This window comes from Lepidochelys kempii, chromosome 3 (genome assembly GCF_965140285.1).
Source record: "Lepidochelys kempii isolate rLepKem1 chromosome 3, rLepKem1.hap1, whole genome shotgun sequence".
Lineage (NCBI taxonomy): Eukaryota > Metazoa > Chordata > Testudines > Cheloniidae > Lepidochelys > Lepidochelys kempii.
Genome location: NC_136382.1, coordinates 121,379,733 through 121,398,134, shown reverse-complemented (window position 1 = coordinate 121,398,134; position 18,402 = coordinate 121,379,733). Strand labels below are relative to the sequence as shown.

General features: G+C 41.5%; 1 protein-coding gene across 1 annotated transcript; it reads left to right on the top strand.

Annotated features, from left to right (window-relative positions):
* The first annotated feature begins 5,015 nt into the window (after positions 1–5,015).
* On the top strand, positions 5,016–15,881 carry TAGAP (T cell activation RhoGTPase activating protein). Its single transcript, XM_073337818.2, has 10 exons — positions 5,016–5,094; positions 5,569–5,653; positions 5,757–5,810; positions 6,521–6,587; positions 8,025–8,194; positions 9,376–9,537; positions 10,038–10,147; positions 10,917–11,112; positions 11,889–12,006; positions 13,326–15,881. Exons 2-10 carry the CDS (start codon positions 5,627–5,629, stop codon positions 14,618–14,620), a joined length of 2,199 nt encoding a protein of 732 aa, XP_073193919.2. The 5' UTR covers positions 5,016–5,094; positions 5,569–5,626; the 3' UTR covers positions 14,621–15,881.
* Positions 15,882–18,402: the final 2,521 nt, after the last annotated feature.

Below are 18,402 nucleotides of genomic sequence, written 5' to 3'. Positions count from 1 at the left end.
TTGGTCAAAGCAGGACAGTCCCATGAAACCCAGGACCGTTGGGACATCTGACACTAGGAGTTGTAACAGTATAACTATATCAGTAAAAAACAAACAACAAAAACACACACCCCTAACCGACATAGTTATCCTGGCACAAATACTGTGCATACACCATGCCGAAGACCTTCAAGATTTAGATCTGTATCTGTGGTGGGAAGGGAGTTGTTCACTTTCCAAAAAATAGTGGGCTAGTTCTTTAAGTGCTTTTCCTATGATAGCCTGGGAACGTTCTACATGAATAGTGCATTTTTTTAGCCTGCATCTGTTACCTCTAGTATGTGAGAGCAGCTTTGTTTGTTGGTACTGTGTGACTCTTCACACGCACGTTGAGCCAGCCGTGAAACTACCACAGCTGCTGCTTGCAAGGGAAGATCGTACCCTTCTGGCTCTCTCTCCTTCATCCACCTGGTGCTGCCTGAGATATCATCCCTAGTAGCAACTGTTCTGGTCTCAAGAGAAGGAGGGAAGTCTGTGGGGCTGAACAGAAGCTGAGATTTCACAATTTAATGCTGTCTTTCCGTGAATGTGATCCTGTGAATTGTATGTGACAATATAACAGCTATACAGAGGCATGCCTATTCGGGATGCATGCTCTTCAGAAGGAATGAGTTTGCTTACAGTGAAACACATTGCTTTTACATTATTGCTGCATGAATTCAATGCTTGTGAAACACACCAGATGGCAATTGAGGGATATAGTTAGGGATTTGAAATCTGAACCCACATTTTTATACACACCCACTGCTCAAACCATGCCCATAATTTTCGAAAGCAGATCTGCCATACACACAGGATGCTTGCTAACACAGGGAGTGTGGTTAGATAGCGAGATATAGCAGTGTATCTTAACTAAAGATCGGAGAAAGTACTAACAACCTACCAGTCCCCATGAGAAATACTGCCTCTAGGAAATTAGAAGGCTTACACCATGGCATATGTCTGCCTACACTAGTGTGTAAATTAATTGCCTGGTCCTGCAAAGCACTGCACACTGAACCACCACTGGATTCAAGGAACAGTTCCAGCATCCTTATTTATCCATGGAGCAGGTCAAACGTCCCCACACTGGCCTATGTGTCTGAAACTTGTCCTGGAGGGACCACTTTGAGTGATCATGCCTGTTCAATCATTGTTAATTTATATTAATATATTTATACTGCACCCAATAGTGTGCCAATGTGCTTAACAGATGGATTAAAAAGAGCATGCTCCCTGTCTCAAAACATCAGTCCTTGGATTTTCTGGATTAGACTGCCAGCAAGGGTCCTGCCACTGCCTGTCATTCTTAGGAAAAGCACCGAATACAGAACAATAATGTTTCCATAGAAATTGTATGGCATACCTAGAATTTAATAGGGAATCATTTATCTGCTATAAAATCCCATAGGATTAAAAAAAAAACAGAAAAAAATCACTAATCAATATTTAGGGTTTTTAGAATAATTGCTTTTGTTCCCTATTAGTTTAATCGCTAATAGATTCTATAGGATTTTTCAATATGGGCTAAAATGGTGGGATTAGTATTGTAGACCTCTGCCCACTAGGAACTGAACTGAGACCAACAATTCATTTCAAATAACTTTTGGGCACTTCCAGATGTGACTTTGCCTAAGTAAAGATGAAAGATTCCTGAGGCCTATTCCCAATCTGTGAGCCATTTTAGTCCCCTTTTTCAGCTTGCAAGATGTCTACACAGCAAAAGCTGTGCACAGGTAAGCCTGTCTGAACTAGCTTGAATCCAGCTAGCATGGGTAATAATAGCAGTGAAGATGGCACAGCATGGGCTTCAAAGCTGGCTAGGGAGCTGAGCATACACCCAGAGTCGGTGCCAGGGTTGTATTGTATTGAAGCCTGCACTGGTCTGTCTCCACTGCTACGTTACCTGCACTAGCTGGATTCAAGCTAGCTTGGGTAGGCTAACCTGTGTACAGCTTTTGCTGTGTAGACATACCCTTAGTGATTTAGAACAAGGAACTGGAAGCCAGAAGTCCTGGGTTCTAATTCAGCTCTGCCAATGAGTCACTAAGGGTATGTCTACACTGCAAAAAAAGACCCCAGCAGTAAGTCTCAGAGCCCAGGTCTACCACCTCAGGCTCATAAGCTCACGCTACATGACTAAAAATACCAGTACAGACATTCAGGTTTGCGCTGGATCCTGGGCTCTGAAACCCAGCGAGAGGGAGGTTCTCCAGAAGAAGGCTGAGGCAAGATATGATTGCGCTCTATAAATACATCAGAGGGATAAATAGCAGGGAAGGAGATGAGATAAGTTCAGTGTGAACACAAGAACAAATGGATATAAGCTGGCCATCAACAAGTTTAGGATTGAAATTAGATGAAGGTTTTTAACCATCAAAGGAATGAAGATCTGGAACAGCAGAGGAGCAGTGGGGGAAAACAACCTAACTGGCTTCAAGACTGAGCTTGATAAGTTTATGGAGGGGATGGTATGATGGGGCTGCCTACAATGGCATGTAGCTGATCTGTGACTGCTAGCAGCAAATATTTTCAATAGCTGGTGATGGGACACTAGAGTTACTACAAAGTAACTCTAAGTTACTACAGAGAATTCTTTCCCGGGTGTCTGGCTGGTGGGTCTTGCCCCATGTTCAGGGTCTAACTGATTGCCATATTTGGAGTCAGGAGGGCATTTTTCCCCCAGGTCACATTGGCAGAGACCCTATGGGTTTTTCGACTTTCTCTGTAGCATGGGTCACCTGCAGGTGTAATCTACTGTAAAGGGTGAATTTTCTGTAACTTGAAGTCTTTAAACCATGGTCTGAGGACTTCAGTAACTCAGCCAGAGGTTAGGGGTCTAGTACAGGAGTGGGTGGGTGAGGTTCTGTGGCCTGCAAGGTGCAGGAGTTCAGATGAGATGATCATGATGGTCTCTTCTGGCCTTAAAGTCTATGAGTCTCAGCCTGAACTCAGATGCCTAAACTACTATTTTTAGCCCTATAGTGTGAGCCTCAGTCGGTTGGCCTGGGCTGTGAGACTCACTGCCACAGGTCTTTTCTTTTTGCAATGTAGACGTACCCTAAGTGACTTTGAGCTAGTATCTTAATCTCTCTGTGATTTTGTTGCTTATAACATGAATAGCAGTTACCTCCCTTGCAATGGTTTTGCAAGGCTTCATTGCTATTATTGTTTCTATTAAGGTAGCACCCAAAGGCCCCAGTCAATATCAGGACCCCTTGGGGTCAGCTCCTGGAAAAAGATGGGCCCTGATCTTGCAACCTATTCTCTGTGAGCAGATTCCTACCCTGACATGGAGCCCCATTGACTTCAGCACGATTCCATGCATGAAAAGGGTCCACTCATGCAGGACTGTTGTGATAAACCGGTGAAATTAAGAGGCGCTGCACCCAAGTAGTAGTATGGAATTTGCATTCGAAGTAAAGCAAAGTCTAAAATACCTATTAATCGGATTACAATCTACAGCAGTGGTTCTCAAACTTTTGCATTGGTGACCCATTTCACACAGCAAGCCTCTGAGTGCGACCCTCTATAAATTAAAAACATTTTTTTATATATTTAACACTATTATAAATGCTGGTGTTGAAGCGGGGTCTGGAGGTGGAGGCTTACAGCTCGCGATCCCCATGTAATAACCCCCAGTTTGAGAACCCCTGATCTACAGGTATCCTGGTCCAGTTACTAGTTAAAGAAAAAGAAAGTGCAGATCATGTGTTCAGTACACTATACTAATACCTGTAAAAAACAAACCACTGAAATGGATATATGAGCCATTGACAAGTAAGAGAGAAAAATGGCCCCTGTCTCTGCCTGTCTGGAATAAATTTAAACCTTTATTTTCTTAATAATATTTCACACTTATGTAGCAGCTTTCATCTTTATTTTACAAACCCTACTGAATCTTCACAACGTCCCTCGCAATATAGCTGAGCATTGTTACCACCTGTCAGGGATAGTCTAGAGAATACTTAGTCCTGCCATGAGTGCAGAGAACTGGACTAGATGACCTCTCGAGGTCCCTTCCAGTCCTATGATTCTATTACTCCATCCCCATTTTGCAGATAATCAGAGGCAGAGAAGTGGCTTCTCCCAGACCACAGAAGAAGTCAGTGTCAGACTCAGATTTATTTCTTACAAGAAGCTGTTGTTAAGGAAGGGCACAGGGAGCTCTTACTGCAAGTTTCTTGACTTTTCATCAGTTTTATTCAAATCCCTTTTCATTATCTAGACAAACTGGTTTTACTTTTAATAAATAAATTTACTTACCACTGCTACTAACAACACCTTAGATTATTAAAATGGAAAAGCCTGTAAAATTCAGATTCACCTTTCACTTTATATGCAGTATATTTATCTTTTGAACTGCAGTCAACTGGGACAATGGAAAACTCATTGTCACTCTTTAGTCAATTTCATTTTTTTAGATTTTTCAGGAACTAGCCCAATGCTGCAAAGGTTGTTGTTGCACTTGTTTAAAAGCAGTGTCCATTGTAGTTTTTAAAAAATAATGCATAGAAATATGTCTATTGGTGTAAGGTGTCATGAAAAGCTTGACAAACCTAAATGTAGGGTCACATTTAACCGGATGACGTCTTTTTCATTGCAAAAGCGATGGTATTTGACTAGCATGGGGGTGTTAAACAGTGCAAATTGCCCTTTAAAAATTAATTTTAACCTGCCTACACTGCATCATCCTTTTCACACATCCTACCTGGTGACAGTGGCATTACACGGAACCTTTACCTGCCAGATGACTCGTCTTTTCCATGCATAACAGCTACAAGGTTTTAAAAAAATAAAAACACTGCCGCTGCCCTAAAAGGAAAGAGGAAGCTAGAACTTTGAAGCGTCGGTCAGAGAATCTTGTCCTGCCCCATGATGCTTCTTCCTGTCTCAGTTTGTGAATTTCCACCTTCCCCTATTCTCCGTTTATAATGCAGCACACGTGGGGGTAGAACTGTTTAGTCTCCTTCTGTCTTTGCAGCAGATTAGTGGCAGAAAAGACAGTCATGCTGTTTCTCCTTTTCTCTATAGTTCGCTCGAGGTAAAAGAACTCTGGCTGGATACCATCCTCTGGTAAGCCCTGTTCTGCCTATGAAATGCATGTACCCAGTAAATAGTAAAGTTAGTGTAATACTACAAATTTAGACTGCAGAAATTATGTCCTGGGGAAGGAGGTCACCCATTGCCATTGTGGCTGTTGTGCATAGCAGATTGAGCGAGTTTAGTGTCGTATTTGAAAATTAGCACTGATGTAAGATTTGAGTTTTATGGTCTAGCTTTCAGCATTTATTATCTACTCCTTACATGTAGTGAAAGTGAAAAGCTCTTTTTTAAAGGAAGGCATATCTATGGTAGTTGTACTAAATGCATTACAGCTATAATTTCAGCTCCCATAATAATATTTTATAGTTTGCTAAGGATAGAGAGATTGACTTCTTATTTCAAGATATATTTTAAATGATATTTTGGCTTGCAGTAGAGCCACAAAAGAATGGTTAAATGTTATGGTGGGTAACCGTTATTTCTTTGTCCATTCATTCTGCACAGGCAAACAAAAGAAACCAAGGGAACCAGAATCACTAAAGTTCCATCAACTAAATTCCTAATGAAGGTGTTAAGCAGCTGCAATGCTGTAAGTGTTTTTAATGAGTCAATGGATCTACTTTAAAAAAAATTAATTTTTACAAATAATGTTGGAATAGTTTCTCACATTTTGTATTTGTTTTCTTTCTTAGCCAAAATCTCTAAATGCCAGCAATATGGAGACTTTGATTGAGTGCCAGTCAGAGGTAAATAATCTCTAACTCCATCCAGTTCTTATTGTATGTTCATGTGTAATACCCTGGCAAACTTGGGGTCAGATTCTCACCTCGTGTAAATCGGCATCATTCTGCTGAAGTCAGTGGAGTTTGCTGATTTACACAAGCTGAGGATCCAGACCTTGTTGTGTATTTAATTTCTGCCTTGTTTAGATATTACATCTAAAGAGCAAATATGCAGCAGTGACGATGTTTAAAGTTAGTTTAAGCAAGATTCAAAAAGAGATTGGATATTTTTAAGGATATCAAGAATATCCAGTCAAAATAGTTAATGAAAATATTTTGGAATGTTTCAGGATTTAAGCAGATTTCTAACTATTAGAGATCAGAATAAGACCTATGTGGAAGGCAGATTGTCCCACATCTGCCTACTGCAGGGATCTTACACCTTCCTCTGAAACATCTGGTGCTAGCCACTGTCAGGGATAGGATAATGGACCTTGGGTATGACCCAGTCTGGCAATTCCTATGTTCCTAATAGCAACTTAAACATTAGGACTGGATAGTTCTATATAATACAGAGCCTACATGTAATTGCTAGACTTAATAATTAATCCTGTGATGCTATATTTTTCCATTTTGTATATGAAACATATCACAGGCTTTTGAGATACAGATGTGGTTGGCTGTTGGTTTTTTTTATCTTTGTCTGCTTCATGACTGACTAACATTTATTTTAGGGTGATATCAAGAAATGCCACTTGTTGGTGTCGTGTGACAGTGAAGATGGACTTTGCCATCTGATTGGTAAGTTTTGAAAAAAAACTTTTCTTCTTACATGAGTGTTGAAAGCTGGTATTTCTGCAAAACTAAAGCTGTTTTATATATATATATATATATATATATATATATATATATATACACACACACACATAGTACTGGAAGCAGGAAAAAAGGTTTGTTGTTAATTGATATTATGTGTGTTAATATCACATTATGTGACATTGTTATTATTTTTAACCCTTAGTTAGCAGGACTTTAATGAGCCACAAGTGCAAGTCCTGCTAACCTCTAGCACACATAGCAAATTTTCCATTTCATTTTGGTGTTGGGATATTCAATTTCTGCACAGAAGGCAACTTGTTTAGAAAACACTCCCAGTTATGCTTTATGGGGAAAACATAAGCTTCAGCACACTGTAATCTTCAAGTTCCCAACATGCCACTATGTTTAAGATCCAGGTTCAAATCCAACCATGGGAGATCTAGGAACCTCAAACAGCAGAGGGCTAGGAGAGTTGTTCATATCCTCCAGGCATGTGTGCTGTGTTCTAGGGCATCCCCTTGTGGCCGGCTGGAACAAAACTTTAAAGTCTTAGAGGTTGCATCCAATGGGCCAGCAACAACACACATATGCAGATGGCCAGAGCCACCCACCCCTAAACTGAAAAAAGTCCATATCTACTAAAGCAAAAAGAGCCAGTGCGTGATCTATGAGAGGTATGGAACACTGGTATCCACAAGTTTCAGAGTAGCAGCCATGTTAGTCTGTATCCACAAAAAGAGAAGGAGTACTTTGTGGCACCTTAGAGACTAACAAATTTATTTGAGCATAAGCTTTCGTGAGCTACAGCTCACTCCATCGGATGCATTCAGTGGAAAATACAGTGGGGAGATTTATCCACAAGGTGCAAGATATGAAAGGATGTGCTTGTAATCAATCCTTTGCAAGGTGCTAGAAAGAAAGAAAGAAAGAAAGAAAGAAAGAAAGAAAGAAAGAAAGAAAGAAAGAAAGAAAGAAAGAAAGAAAGAAAGAAAGAAAGAAAGAACCCCCACTTCCATGAACCCACTAACAGGGACATTGAGCAGGGTCAAATAATGTAGTGAAAGAATATTCATAACACTGCAAACTGCAAACTGTTGAATCAACCACAAAAGCAGTTCTTGGGCTGCATACATTCCTGCTGTAGGTCTAATGCTAAGAGGAAACAGCAAGTACAACATAGAAACAAGAAAGTTGCTATCTTTATAGAGCTGGTCAGAGTGTTACAGTTTAAGGACTTGTTTCCTTAGTAACATCTTAGCTATCTTTCAGTTTAGCTTTGCTCTGTTTAGCTTGACATCCTTGTTTTAATGTTTATGGTGCATATTATTTCCTCTGTCACAGAGCATACCAGATCATATCCACAGTAGCTTTCTCACACTGACTTTCCTTTCATTTTTGTTTTGCTCTTGCTTGTAATAGATGGTAATAAGAAAAGAAAGAAGGTGATATCATGGCCCTTCGCGCTGCGATGGAACTCTAACGTATCAGAGTCCTCGGGACATTTAGAATCTGATCTGAAGACTTCTCTGTTTGATCAGCCTCTGTCAATTGTCTGTGGTGAAGATGACACACTCCCCAAACCCATTCAGGTAAGTGAACAGCTAGTAGTAGTCATTTGGTATTTCTTATCTCTAATGAGTGGCAGTATGTCCTAGTAGGTAGGGCACTAGACTAGTATTCAAGAGACCTCAGTTCTGCTTCTGGGTCTGCTGATGACCTTAGGCATGTCACATCAGCTCTCTGCCTCAGTTTCCCCATCTTTTAAATGAGACTAATGATACCTCATTTGTAAAGTGTTTTGAGACCTACCAATAAAAATCTCTGTATAAGAGCTTGGTATTAATATTCATGCGCAAATAATAGTGCTACTAAGCAAGGTGGGGATTTCCTCTGTTCTAGAAAAACCCAATCCCTCAACTCCCATTTTCTTCAATGAGAATTACACACATGAGGATTGCAGACTAAGGGACTATAAAAAAAATGCATGGATTAGACCATCAAAAGTCAGTAGAAAAGCAGCAGCTGAACAGCTGTGAAGTTCAGGGTGATGAAGAGGCTTGGGTTGGCTAACTATAGAGAAAGGGTTAGTCGCAGAGTTCAGATGCAAATCCAAAGTTTGAGGGTATTCAGATGTGTGGGGTTGGGTTCAGCCCCTGTTGCTTGTGTTAGAAGTGTGGTCCACTGGTGAGGGCACTGATCTGGGAGTCAGGAAAAGTGAGTTACCTTCTTAATCATGTCATTGGCATGTGTGATCTTGAGAAAGTCACTTCACCTTTCAAATATTTCAGAAGCATAAGGACATTATGAATTACATCTTTCCCTGAAAAAAAGCACTCAGCTTTTGAGCAAATACCTTCTGACTGACACAAATGCCACCTCACTAAAGCAAAGGAAACACGTATTGAGGCCACTTGTCAATAAGTGTACAGTAAGCTAAGAACTGGACTTTGCACACATTCAAGCAATGGATATTTTTTTTCCAAAATGAGCTTCACTAGGCATTCAGTATGGGGGCGGGGATAAAAACATGAGTGCCCAATTCATCTCCTTCTGGCAATCAGGAGTAATTCCACTGAAGTTGATGTAAAGTTAAAGTGAGAGAAAAGTCAAGACCTTAAAGTGTAACTTATTGCAAACCAACACTAGATGGTATCCCACTTTAAGAACAGTGCAGCTCCCAGTTAAATATGCTCATATCTTTAATAACACAGTTATGCTCTATATGGCCTCCCTTACCATTCTTCCATTTCTGTATGTGTGTTTCCTATAGGATATCCTTACTACACTGTATTTTAAAGGACCTTTCACTGAAGGAATATTCAGAAAAGCTGCCAATGAAAAAGCACGCAAGGAGTTGAAGGAAGAACTGAACTCAGGAGGAAAGGTTGACTTGGAAGGCAAACCCGTGCATCTGTTAGCAGTGGTCTTTAAGGTAAATGTACCTGACCCCTAGCTGTGAGAGTAGATTTCTAACAGGAATGGGCAAACTAGTAACTAGAACAGATCCTTACCTGGAACCAAAATTAAAACCAAAGTGAAACTAGACTAAACTTTTTAAACTTCAGGAAAAAATTGATAACCCTTTTAATTTCTTATTTTATTTTTCTGCCACTGACTTCCAGTTCCTATGTGACCTTGGACAAGTCACTTCATGGCCTCAGTTTTCCCTTCTGTAAAGTGGGGATAACTATATTTTATCTTTCTTTGTAAAGCACTTCATGCTGTTTTGTATATATTCATACAACATACATGAATGGTTGTGTGTGTATATATATATATATATATGTACCTCATATACCATATAGCTAAAATTGATGAGCGCTGTGCTGAGTCAAAGTCTTAGTAATAATCAAAAGGCAAGAAATGTCTTTATGTTCATTCCATCGTAAATGGTATTATCCAAATGCTAAACAAAAGGTCTCTTCACTGCAGGATTTCCTCCGAAATATCCCACATAAGCTACTGTCATCTGAACTTTATGACGAGTGGATGACAGCTATGGAGAAGCAGAGCAATCCTGACAGAATTGGAGGATTGAAAGAGTAAGTTTTGCAATCAGTCCCATTGAAATGGAGCAATCCAGATCCAGTGACCTTCCTGGAAACATTTCCACTCATGTCATTTGTAGAAAGTTGGTGCAACTCCTCCAGTGGTTAATTTTGGAGTGAAAACGGTGCAGAACAGCATTTCTCTAGTAACAATACTATCCTAAATGTATATGAGATTGATTTAAAAAACATAAGGCCTCCGGAATAATGAACAAACAGGCTTGCAATGTTTTGGTGATTAATGTCGTACATCAACAGTGGACAGTCATCTGGGGCCTCATCCAAACCCCATTAAAGTCAATGGAAAAGCTTCCATTGGTTTGAACCCTGGTCCTGGGAAAACAAAAGATAATTTTTCATTCTTGTGGGGGGAAAAAAACAGAAAAATATAAATTATAATTAACAGCTGACTTATATGAAATAACTGTAAAGCTACATAACATGACTTTAGAAGAGTTAAGGATGATATTATTGAACCTCTCCAGTGATATTTCCAGATTACATATCATTTATTAACATTGTTTGTTAATTTATTTTAAAACATGCAGTATTCTAACGCTTGCTTGCCAGTCAAGACGTTATGGTTAGCCACACAATCAGCTGCTGCTGGGGATTTTTGAATGGTAGTTTAGTAAAACAGTTAAAATAATTGTTTTCCTCTTTTTGGAGGAAGTGTTGTGTACGTGAGCTAAACTGAAACTTGTTCCCATAAAGACGAGGTCATTGTCACCTACTTAATTTTGCATTTTTTGATGTTTCTTAGGGTTGCAGACAAATTACCAAGACCAAATCTCCTCTTGCTCAAGCATTTGGTCTTTGTGCTTCACCATCTCAGCAAAACCTCTGAGGTCAACCGGATGGATTCCAGCAATCTTGCTATCTGCATTGGGCCAAACCTGCTGACTCCAAAGCATGATGAAACCTTACCACTTGAAGTCCAGAAACAGCTGAATGACAAGGTTAGTTTGGCTTCCTCCCTCTGCTGCTCCCCTAAACAGACTCTTACCCTTACTATTTATCTTCAGAAGCTAAGTGAGGCACCACTACCAGCCATCTCTGGGTCAACCCCTCACTGGTCCATTCAGAAACAGGTCATCAAGTCTCCTTGCCTCATCATCTACATTGTACAAACAATAAGTTAGCCTAGAGTACACACTACTCATGTTTCCAGCTCCTGAATACAAATGTACTGAACACATATATATCAATAAAATATACAGTGTGTGTGTGTGTATATATAGATATATACACACATATATACACACACCACACACACTATCTGAGTTGTAATCTTCAAGTGAGAGTTAAGTCTTCTTGGATAAATCTGAGCAGATCCACAGGACCCCTGTTCCAAAGTGGCCCATTATGTAACATGAGGCTAACATTTTCACAGGATCCATCCATTCCTGCAAGCCCTTCATTGTTCAGCATGGTTCTGTTCAAAGATAACTTGCTGTCTGATATGTGGAGCTCTTTATAAAGGAGTGGCTTAATCTAATGTTGTAGCAGCTACCCAGCTGCTGTAGTATTATATGCAAAAGTACTGTACAGTATTATGAAAGATTATTATATACTATACATGTTATTCATATCCCTTCAGTTAAAATAAATTAGTTAACAATAGATCTTAAACTGCAAAAAAAAAAAAAAAAAAAAAAAAACAGTGCCAGTTCTGAAACTGCCAGTTCAAATGCTTAGTTTAACACACACAAAAATAATTATTTTATTTTCACAGGTTAAGACATTAGTGGAATTCCTCATTGATAACTACTTTGAAATATTTGGGGAGGATATATCTTTGCTCTTCAGTCCCTCAGCTGATGATTCACTGGAACACGCAGACAGCTCCACAGGTATGATGATGTGTGGGTGTACTTTACATATTGGGTGTATTGGATCCACTCCAGATCTGGATAAATAACAACACCCGTGTATACATTTATGCATGGTATCTGGTCTATCAAGTTATTGAAGCACGTTTATGTTAAAATGTAGTAAAATTTTACTGAAAGTACAGAGGGTTTCTGAGTGCCAGACACAAACTGCGAATGTTATTTTATTGGAGCGTGTTCTACATGCTAAAGAAGTCACTTAAAATGACACTATCCCACAAGGCTAGATTCATTCCCAATGCCAAACGTCAGCTGTTCATACCGTTTATAAAATCATCGTATTCATAGCCTCTCATAGGACTCTATGCTGCAAGCTGCCGAGTGCCCTCAGCTCCCATTGACGTCAGTAGGAATTGAGGGCACTCAGCACCTCACTGTGTTGAGTCCACAATGATCATTAAATGTCCTCTTAGTGGAACTTCCTGAGGTCCAAATGTCACCGTCTGTATATGTGTAGCTGCCAATGAAGTCACGTCCAAGGGCTGAATGTTGTTCATTATGGGCCAGATTGTTCCTGCCCCTGGGCAGGTATGTAAGAGGGAATAAGGACCCTTTCCCACTATGAATCCTTTGACAGGTGCCAAGCACAACCCCAGATCTGTGTGCTCCCTGAGTGTAAGGACCTTAGGTATCATTATTGGCAGCTCTAGAAACCTTCAAGGAGGGGATGGTTCCATGACCTTGTCCCAACCTCTTGCTGGCCCCGTGTTGGGACAGTATATGCTGTCCCTTTACAAAGGCAGTCAGAGCACCTGCCTTGCGCCAGCCCCTACCCTAAGCTAAGTTAAAACTGCAGTTCAACCTCACTGATTTTAAGGTGACCCACTATCCTTTTTGATATAAATGGATTAAGAAGATTGTTCCTAAAAAGAATTATGAAAATTGAAACAAATGTGCCAGATTGGGAAGCTATAGAATATAGTGGTTGCTCATAGCTGTTTTTTCTTTTCTACTTGTTTTTTTCTATCCCCATTCGTAAAATTGTTTACCTTTCTTTCTCCCCCTTTAGCCCTCCTAAAAATATTATGCTACAGTTAGTTGGGTATATACCTGAATGTAGTGAATTTGTCAGATAAGAACTCTTGAGGTGTTAGACTAAACTACATAGGTCAGATTCTCAACTGGTATAAGTTGCTGAGTTCCACTGACGTCAGTTTACATCAGCTGAGGATCTGGCACCAGAACTATGAATAAATGGAGATCAGCACATCAATAATTGTTGTTTTCAAGTAGTTTTTGCTTCGCATGTAATGTACTGACAATTTCTTCCTCTCCCACAGAACTGTTATCTCCCACTCAGCAAAATGACTCCGCCTACGACAGCACTGATCCCGAGGCTGAATACAACTCCAGCATTTCTCAAATCAAGCAGCTCCAGAAGACCAAAGGGAAAACCAATAGCCTGAGCACCAGAGAGCCACAGTGCCAAAAACCACAGGACCTCCTCCCGTCTGCCTCTTCACTAACCGTTTTTAAAAACTCCATAAGCACACTGGATAGGAGATTCTCTGAGCCAGACATGTCCTTGAAGGACTACCTTGAAGGCAAGATAAGGAGCCAGAAGCTAACCAAAAGTGAGGATAATTTCACCATCCAGCAGGAACAGCTGAGGTTGCAAGGTCAAGAACTGGAAAAGCACCTGTCAGGGGAATTTTTTCCTGGAGGTCACTATAGGACTAAAAAGCCACTAAACCTAAGTGTGAAAACCAACTTGCCATCAGAATTATCAAGTGGCTCATTACCCAAAACATCCTCCAACTGTTCTTTGGATAGCTCCTTATCTAGTTCTGACTGCTCTGTCTTTACCAGCTCACCATTAGTTTCTCCTTCCAGTCCCAAGAGAAACTTCTTAAACAGACCCCAGTCCTTTTCCACCAAGACTGCAGATGAAAGTGATACACCCATCAGAGAGATCAAAAAGCACTCCATGTCATTTTGTTTGGCAACCCGCAAGAAAGTGCTAACAAAAACCCAAAGTTGGGAGCCTGGAAAAGCCATAGGCTTTCAAAGAAACAGCTTCAAGAAGGACTCAAAGAAAGAAAATCAGTTTTCATGCAGAATAGTCCTGGAACACTGTACCAACAATAGCAAACCATTATCTGTGGTATATCAACCAAGGTCTCGTTTCAGGTCAGCTGATGAGGTGTTTAGGGAAGTGGACCAGAAAAATCCTGGCAAACCACCATCGTATGAAGAGGCTACTAAAAACTGCCTGGCTGCTAAGGTCCCCTCATACAGTACCTTAACAGTTCAGAATATGAGAGCAACTGTGTCAAATCAAGACTCTTTGCCTCCTCATGCATGTCTCAGCAATAGAGGGGTTACAACAGATACATATCGGAAGGATCTACCCTCTGACAGACTTTTTGTGGTAAATGATTCTCCGATACAAACTGAAACCATTGACATTGGAATGAATTCCCGTGCAAGTTTACCTGTAACCCCTCGAGTTTATCGTCTCAGGACTGTGTCTGAGTCCTATCAAAAGAACAAACAAGAGTATCTGATTCGACGGTGCAGTCAGCCAGTCTTTGAGGTTGACCAAATCAAATATGCTAAGGAATCCTATGTTTAAATAGACTGTCCATTCTCAACACAATGTACAAAGTAAACATGGTACAAATAGATGTCTTGCAAAAGATCATCCACAACATTTTACTTTAAAAGGACCAAGATTAAGCTAGCTTGACGTGAACACTTCTTTTGCATAAAGCTTTTCTGAAACTGGGTGTCAGCCTAATGTATCATGTTTTTCCAGCATTGGGTGTGTGTGGTGCATTATAATGTAAAAAAGTGTATATACTGCACATAATATATTACATTGAAAGAAAAGAGTAGAAATGTGAGAGCTGTGTGATAGAGTGTTGTGTTTCTATCCTTCAGAGGTCACTTTCAAGGCTGGGAGGGCCAAAACTTATCCCACCTGCCTTTTCTCCTATATATGTATGAAGGCTTTGTGTAATTTGCTATATGGTTTTTCCCCTCTAACACAATGCATTGCTGATTATTTTTTAATTTAAAAAAATGGGTCAGCAATCCCTCAGTCCCAGAATCTGAGACATTAAAGATGGAAAAGAACTGTTCCATCATCTAGTCCAGTCCCACCTGCTCCTAATGCAGGATTGCTCGTCACAACATACTTTTCTAGAGCTCTGCCTGGTTTTAAATGACTCAAGCAATGTTTTCACCACTTACCTTGGGATACTACTTCACACTCTAATAAACCTCACTCTTATTAAGTTCCTCCTACTATTCAAGCTAAATTTCCTTTCTCTTGATTTTTATCTCATCACTCCTAGTTATACTCATTGTTGCCCTCCTAAACAATCCCTCTCCCTCCTTGGTGGTTAGGAGAGCAAACTTACAACAACTAATCGGCAGTATTATGTAGTCAGTCATGATCTCCAATCAAAATCAGGGACCTCTGTTATTAGGCATGTACATATACATTGTAAGAGACAGTCCCTGCCCTGAAGAGTTTATAGTCTAAATAGACAGGGCACACAGAGGTGAGAGAAAGGAAGTATTGTTATCCCCATGTTACAGAGCACATGAACAAGAAAAATCCTGCAAGTAAACATTTCACACTCAAGCTTCCAACAGCTCTTTAAAACCTACAATGAGAAACATTTTAGTTATAAAAAATACTTGACAGTGTCTTTTAACCTTATAAGAATAAAAATGACTGGACGTGTAATGTGTTTTCACATGTAGTAACTCACATTTTAATAGCACTTATCTCCAGTTTATGGTTCAATGCCTTGAACCAGGACGGAGGAGACTTTTTGGTTTTTCCTCCAGTGTAATTTCACTACAATAAAGCACTTTTTTCTGCATGTCTAATTGTTATGATATTTTATTCATGGCCTCTCTCTTTTTCAAACATTCACACACTATCTGCATAAGAACATAAGAACGGCCATACTGGGTCAGACCAAAGGTCCATCCAGCCCAGTATCCTGTCTACTGACAGTGGCTAATGCCAGGTGCCCCAGTGGGAATGAACACAACAGATAATTATCAAGTGTTTTTCACTTCTCTGAGGCAAGGCATTGTCAGTTAAGTTCCCTCTAAGCTGCATGGCCATGCGGCCTTGCAGCTGCCTATTAAGCCCTAAGCAGGGGCTCAGGGCTGCAGCGGGGAGAGATGCCCGGACCTGCCACAGCAAGGAAAGGCGCCCCTCCCGACCGGACCCAGCGCGGACTTGCCCTGGACTTACCGCAGCTGGGGAAGAGGAGCTCCTCCCCCAGCCCGGGCCCACCAGAGCTGCCAGAGAGAGGAGCCCCTCCCTCAGCCCAACCCAGCCCCGACAGAGCTGCCGCAGCTGCGGGGAGACACCTCTCCCTCGGCCCCAAACTGCTGCAGAGAGAGAGGGGTTGGGAGAATCCTCTCTCCCCACTGGAGCCCAGGGAAGCCTGCACCCCAAACCCCTCATTCCTGGCCCCACCCCAGAGCCTGCACCCCAACCCTCTGCATCAGCCCTGAGCCCCCTCCTGTACCCCGAAACCCTCATCCCCATCCCACACCAAAGCCTTCACCCCTAACTAGAGCGCTCACCCCCTGCACCCAACCCTCTGCCCTAGTCCTAAGCCTCCTCCCACACCCCAAACCCTTCATCCCCAGCACCACCCAGAGCCCACACCCCCAGCCAGAGCCCTCATCCCCCACACTCCCCGAAACTCTGCCACAGCCCTGAGCCCCTCCCACACTCCAAACCCCTCATTCCTGACCCCACCCCAGAACCTTCACCCCTAGACAGAGCCCTCACCCTTTGCACCCAACCCTCTACCCCTGCCCTGAGCCCGCTCCTGCACTCAGAACCCCTCAGTCCCACATCCACCACATGAATTTTGTTATGTGCACCAACATGAAGGTGATATGTCACACATCACCTCCATATTGGTGCACATTACAGAATTCATTCCACACCCCGATGTAAAAAATTAGAGGGCATACTGATTGCCAGCGTCATCTAGTACACCACTGCTTGCTATCTGTCCAGTCAGGGTCATGGAGTAGCAGCTCTCTCCCATTCTAGCTCCCCTCTGTTGTCTGGGGAACACACCTACTTCAGGGAAATGGAAGAACCAAACAGATACTGAATTCCTTGGGGGCGGGGGGGTTGGGGTTTGTTTGTTTGTTTGAAAGATGTAATGCTGTATGTGAATAATTGATTAACGATGATACATTATTACTGTCATGGATATGTCAGATTTTTTATGTGTACAACAAACACTTAGCAGCAAACAAGTGCATTTAATTCCTTCCACTGTCACAGTGCCACGAGGTCCCCCTAGAAAGTCTTTCACTTTGCTTCACAAGGATTCCAGATAAAGCTCTTAATTCTGATGGACACCCCCCCTCCCCCTTTGAAATCACAACTTCATTTTTGGCTTGTCTACATTTGCCTCCTTTTCCTGACATTTCCCCTCATGGTTACTGCCTGTGCACCTCTCCCAGTAGAAGCAACAGTGGGAGCACTAGTGAAGACACATCACCGGCTTTCAACTACTGTGTTGTCTAACACTCCTCAAAGCAGGTGTAAATGATAAAAGGGCGAGATTCTAATACCCTTACATTCAGTAGTTCCTTATGTAGGAAGATGAGGCCCTGAAACAAACCCGTGTATCAGAGGCCCAGTATGAGGCCTAAGGCCTGAACTAAAGTAATGGTCAAGACTTTGTTAACATAAAGCAAAATTAAGCTGTGAGCAAGAGGCAGGCCCTGCTCAGAGTCTGGCAAGGAGAGGGCTGATGTTGCAAAAACACACATACCTAAAAGGTACTGGACATTAGAGGTATAAACATATGCCAAGATAGTACCAGAACACTCCGATATTAGCACATTCTACACGGATAGCAAGGAACATGCTGACCCATCCTAAAGACAGGGCAAAAGGGTTATATGATGGATGGGGTTGTTTTGATTGAAGCAACATGTACAAGGTGATAGGCGGCACTTTACTACGTAGAGGGATTGTACCTCAGTATGTCCAGCATGAGGTGTAACTTGTTTGTATCTGTGTATAAGAATGCACCCCTGAGGGGTTGTCTTTGTCTGGCCTAGGAGGCAGTGGTAAATCCTACCACTGATTGAGCCGGTCCATTGTCAGGGAGCATATATGTACTAGCAGAACTGTAGAAATCTGATCTGGGGAGCTAGAGACTGTGTTTCGTTTGGCAATAAGGTATGAAGGCACCCAGCCAGGTTTATCAGAGTCTGTGGTCTTTGAGGTTTCTCTCAGGGTCTGCTGTGCCAGCTATCTGCACAGAGCCAGGGCAGCACACAGAGGGAACACACACACGCAGCCGACTGTTATCAACATTGGACAGAGCTAGGGTGAGCAGATATCAGTAC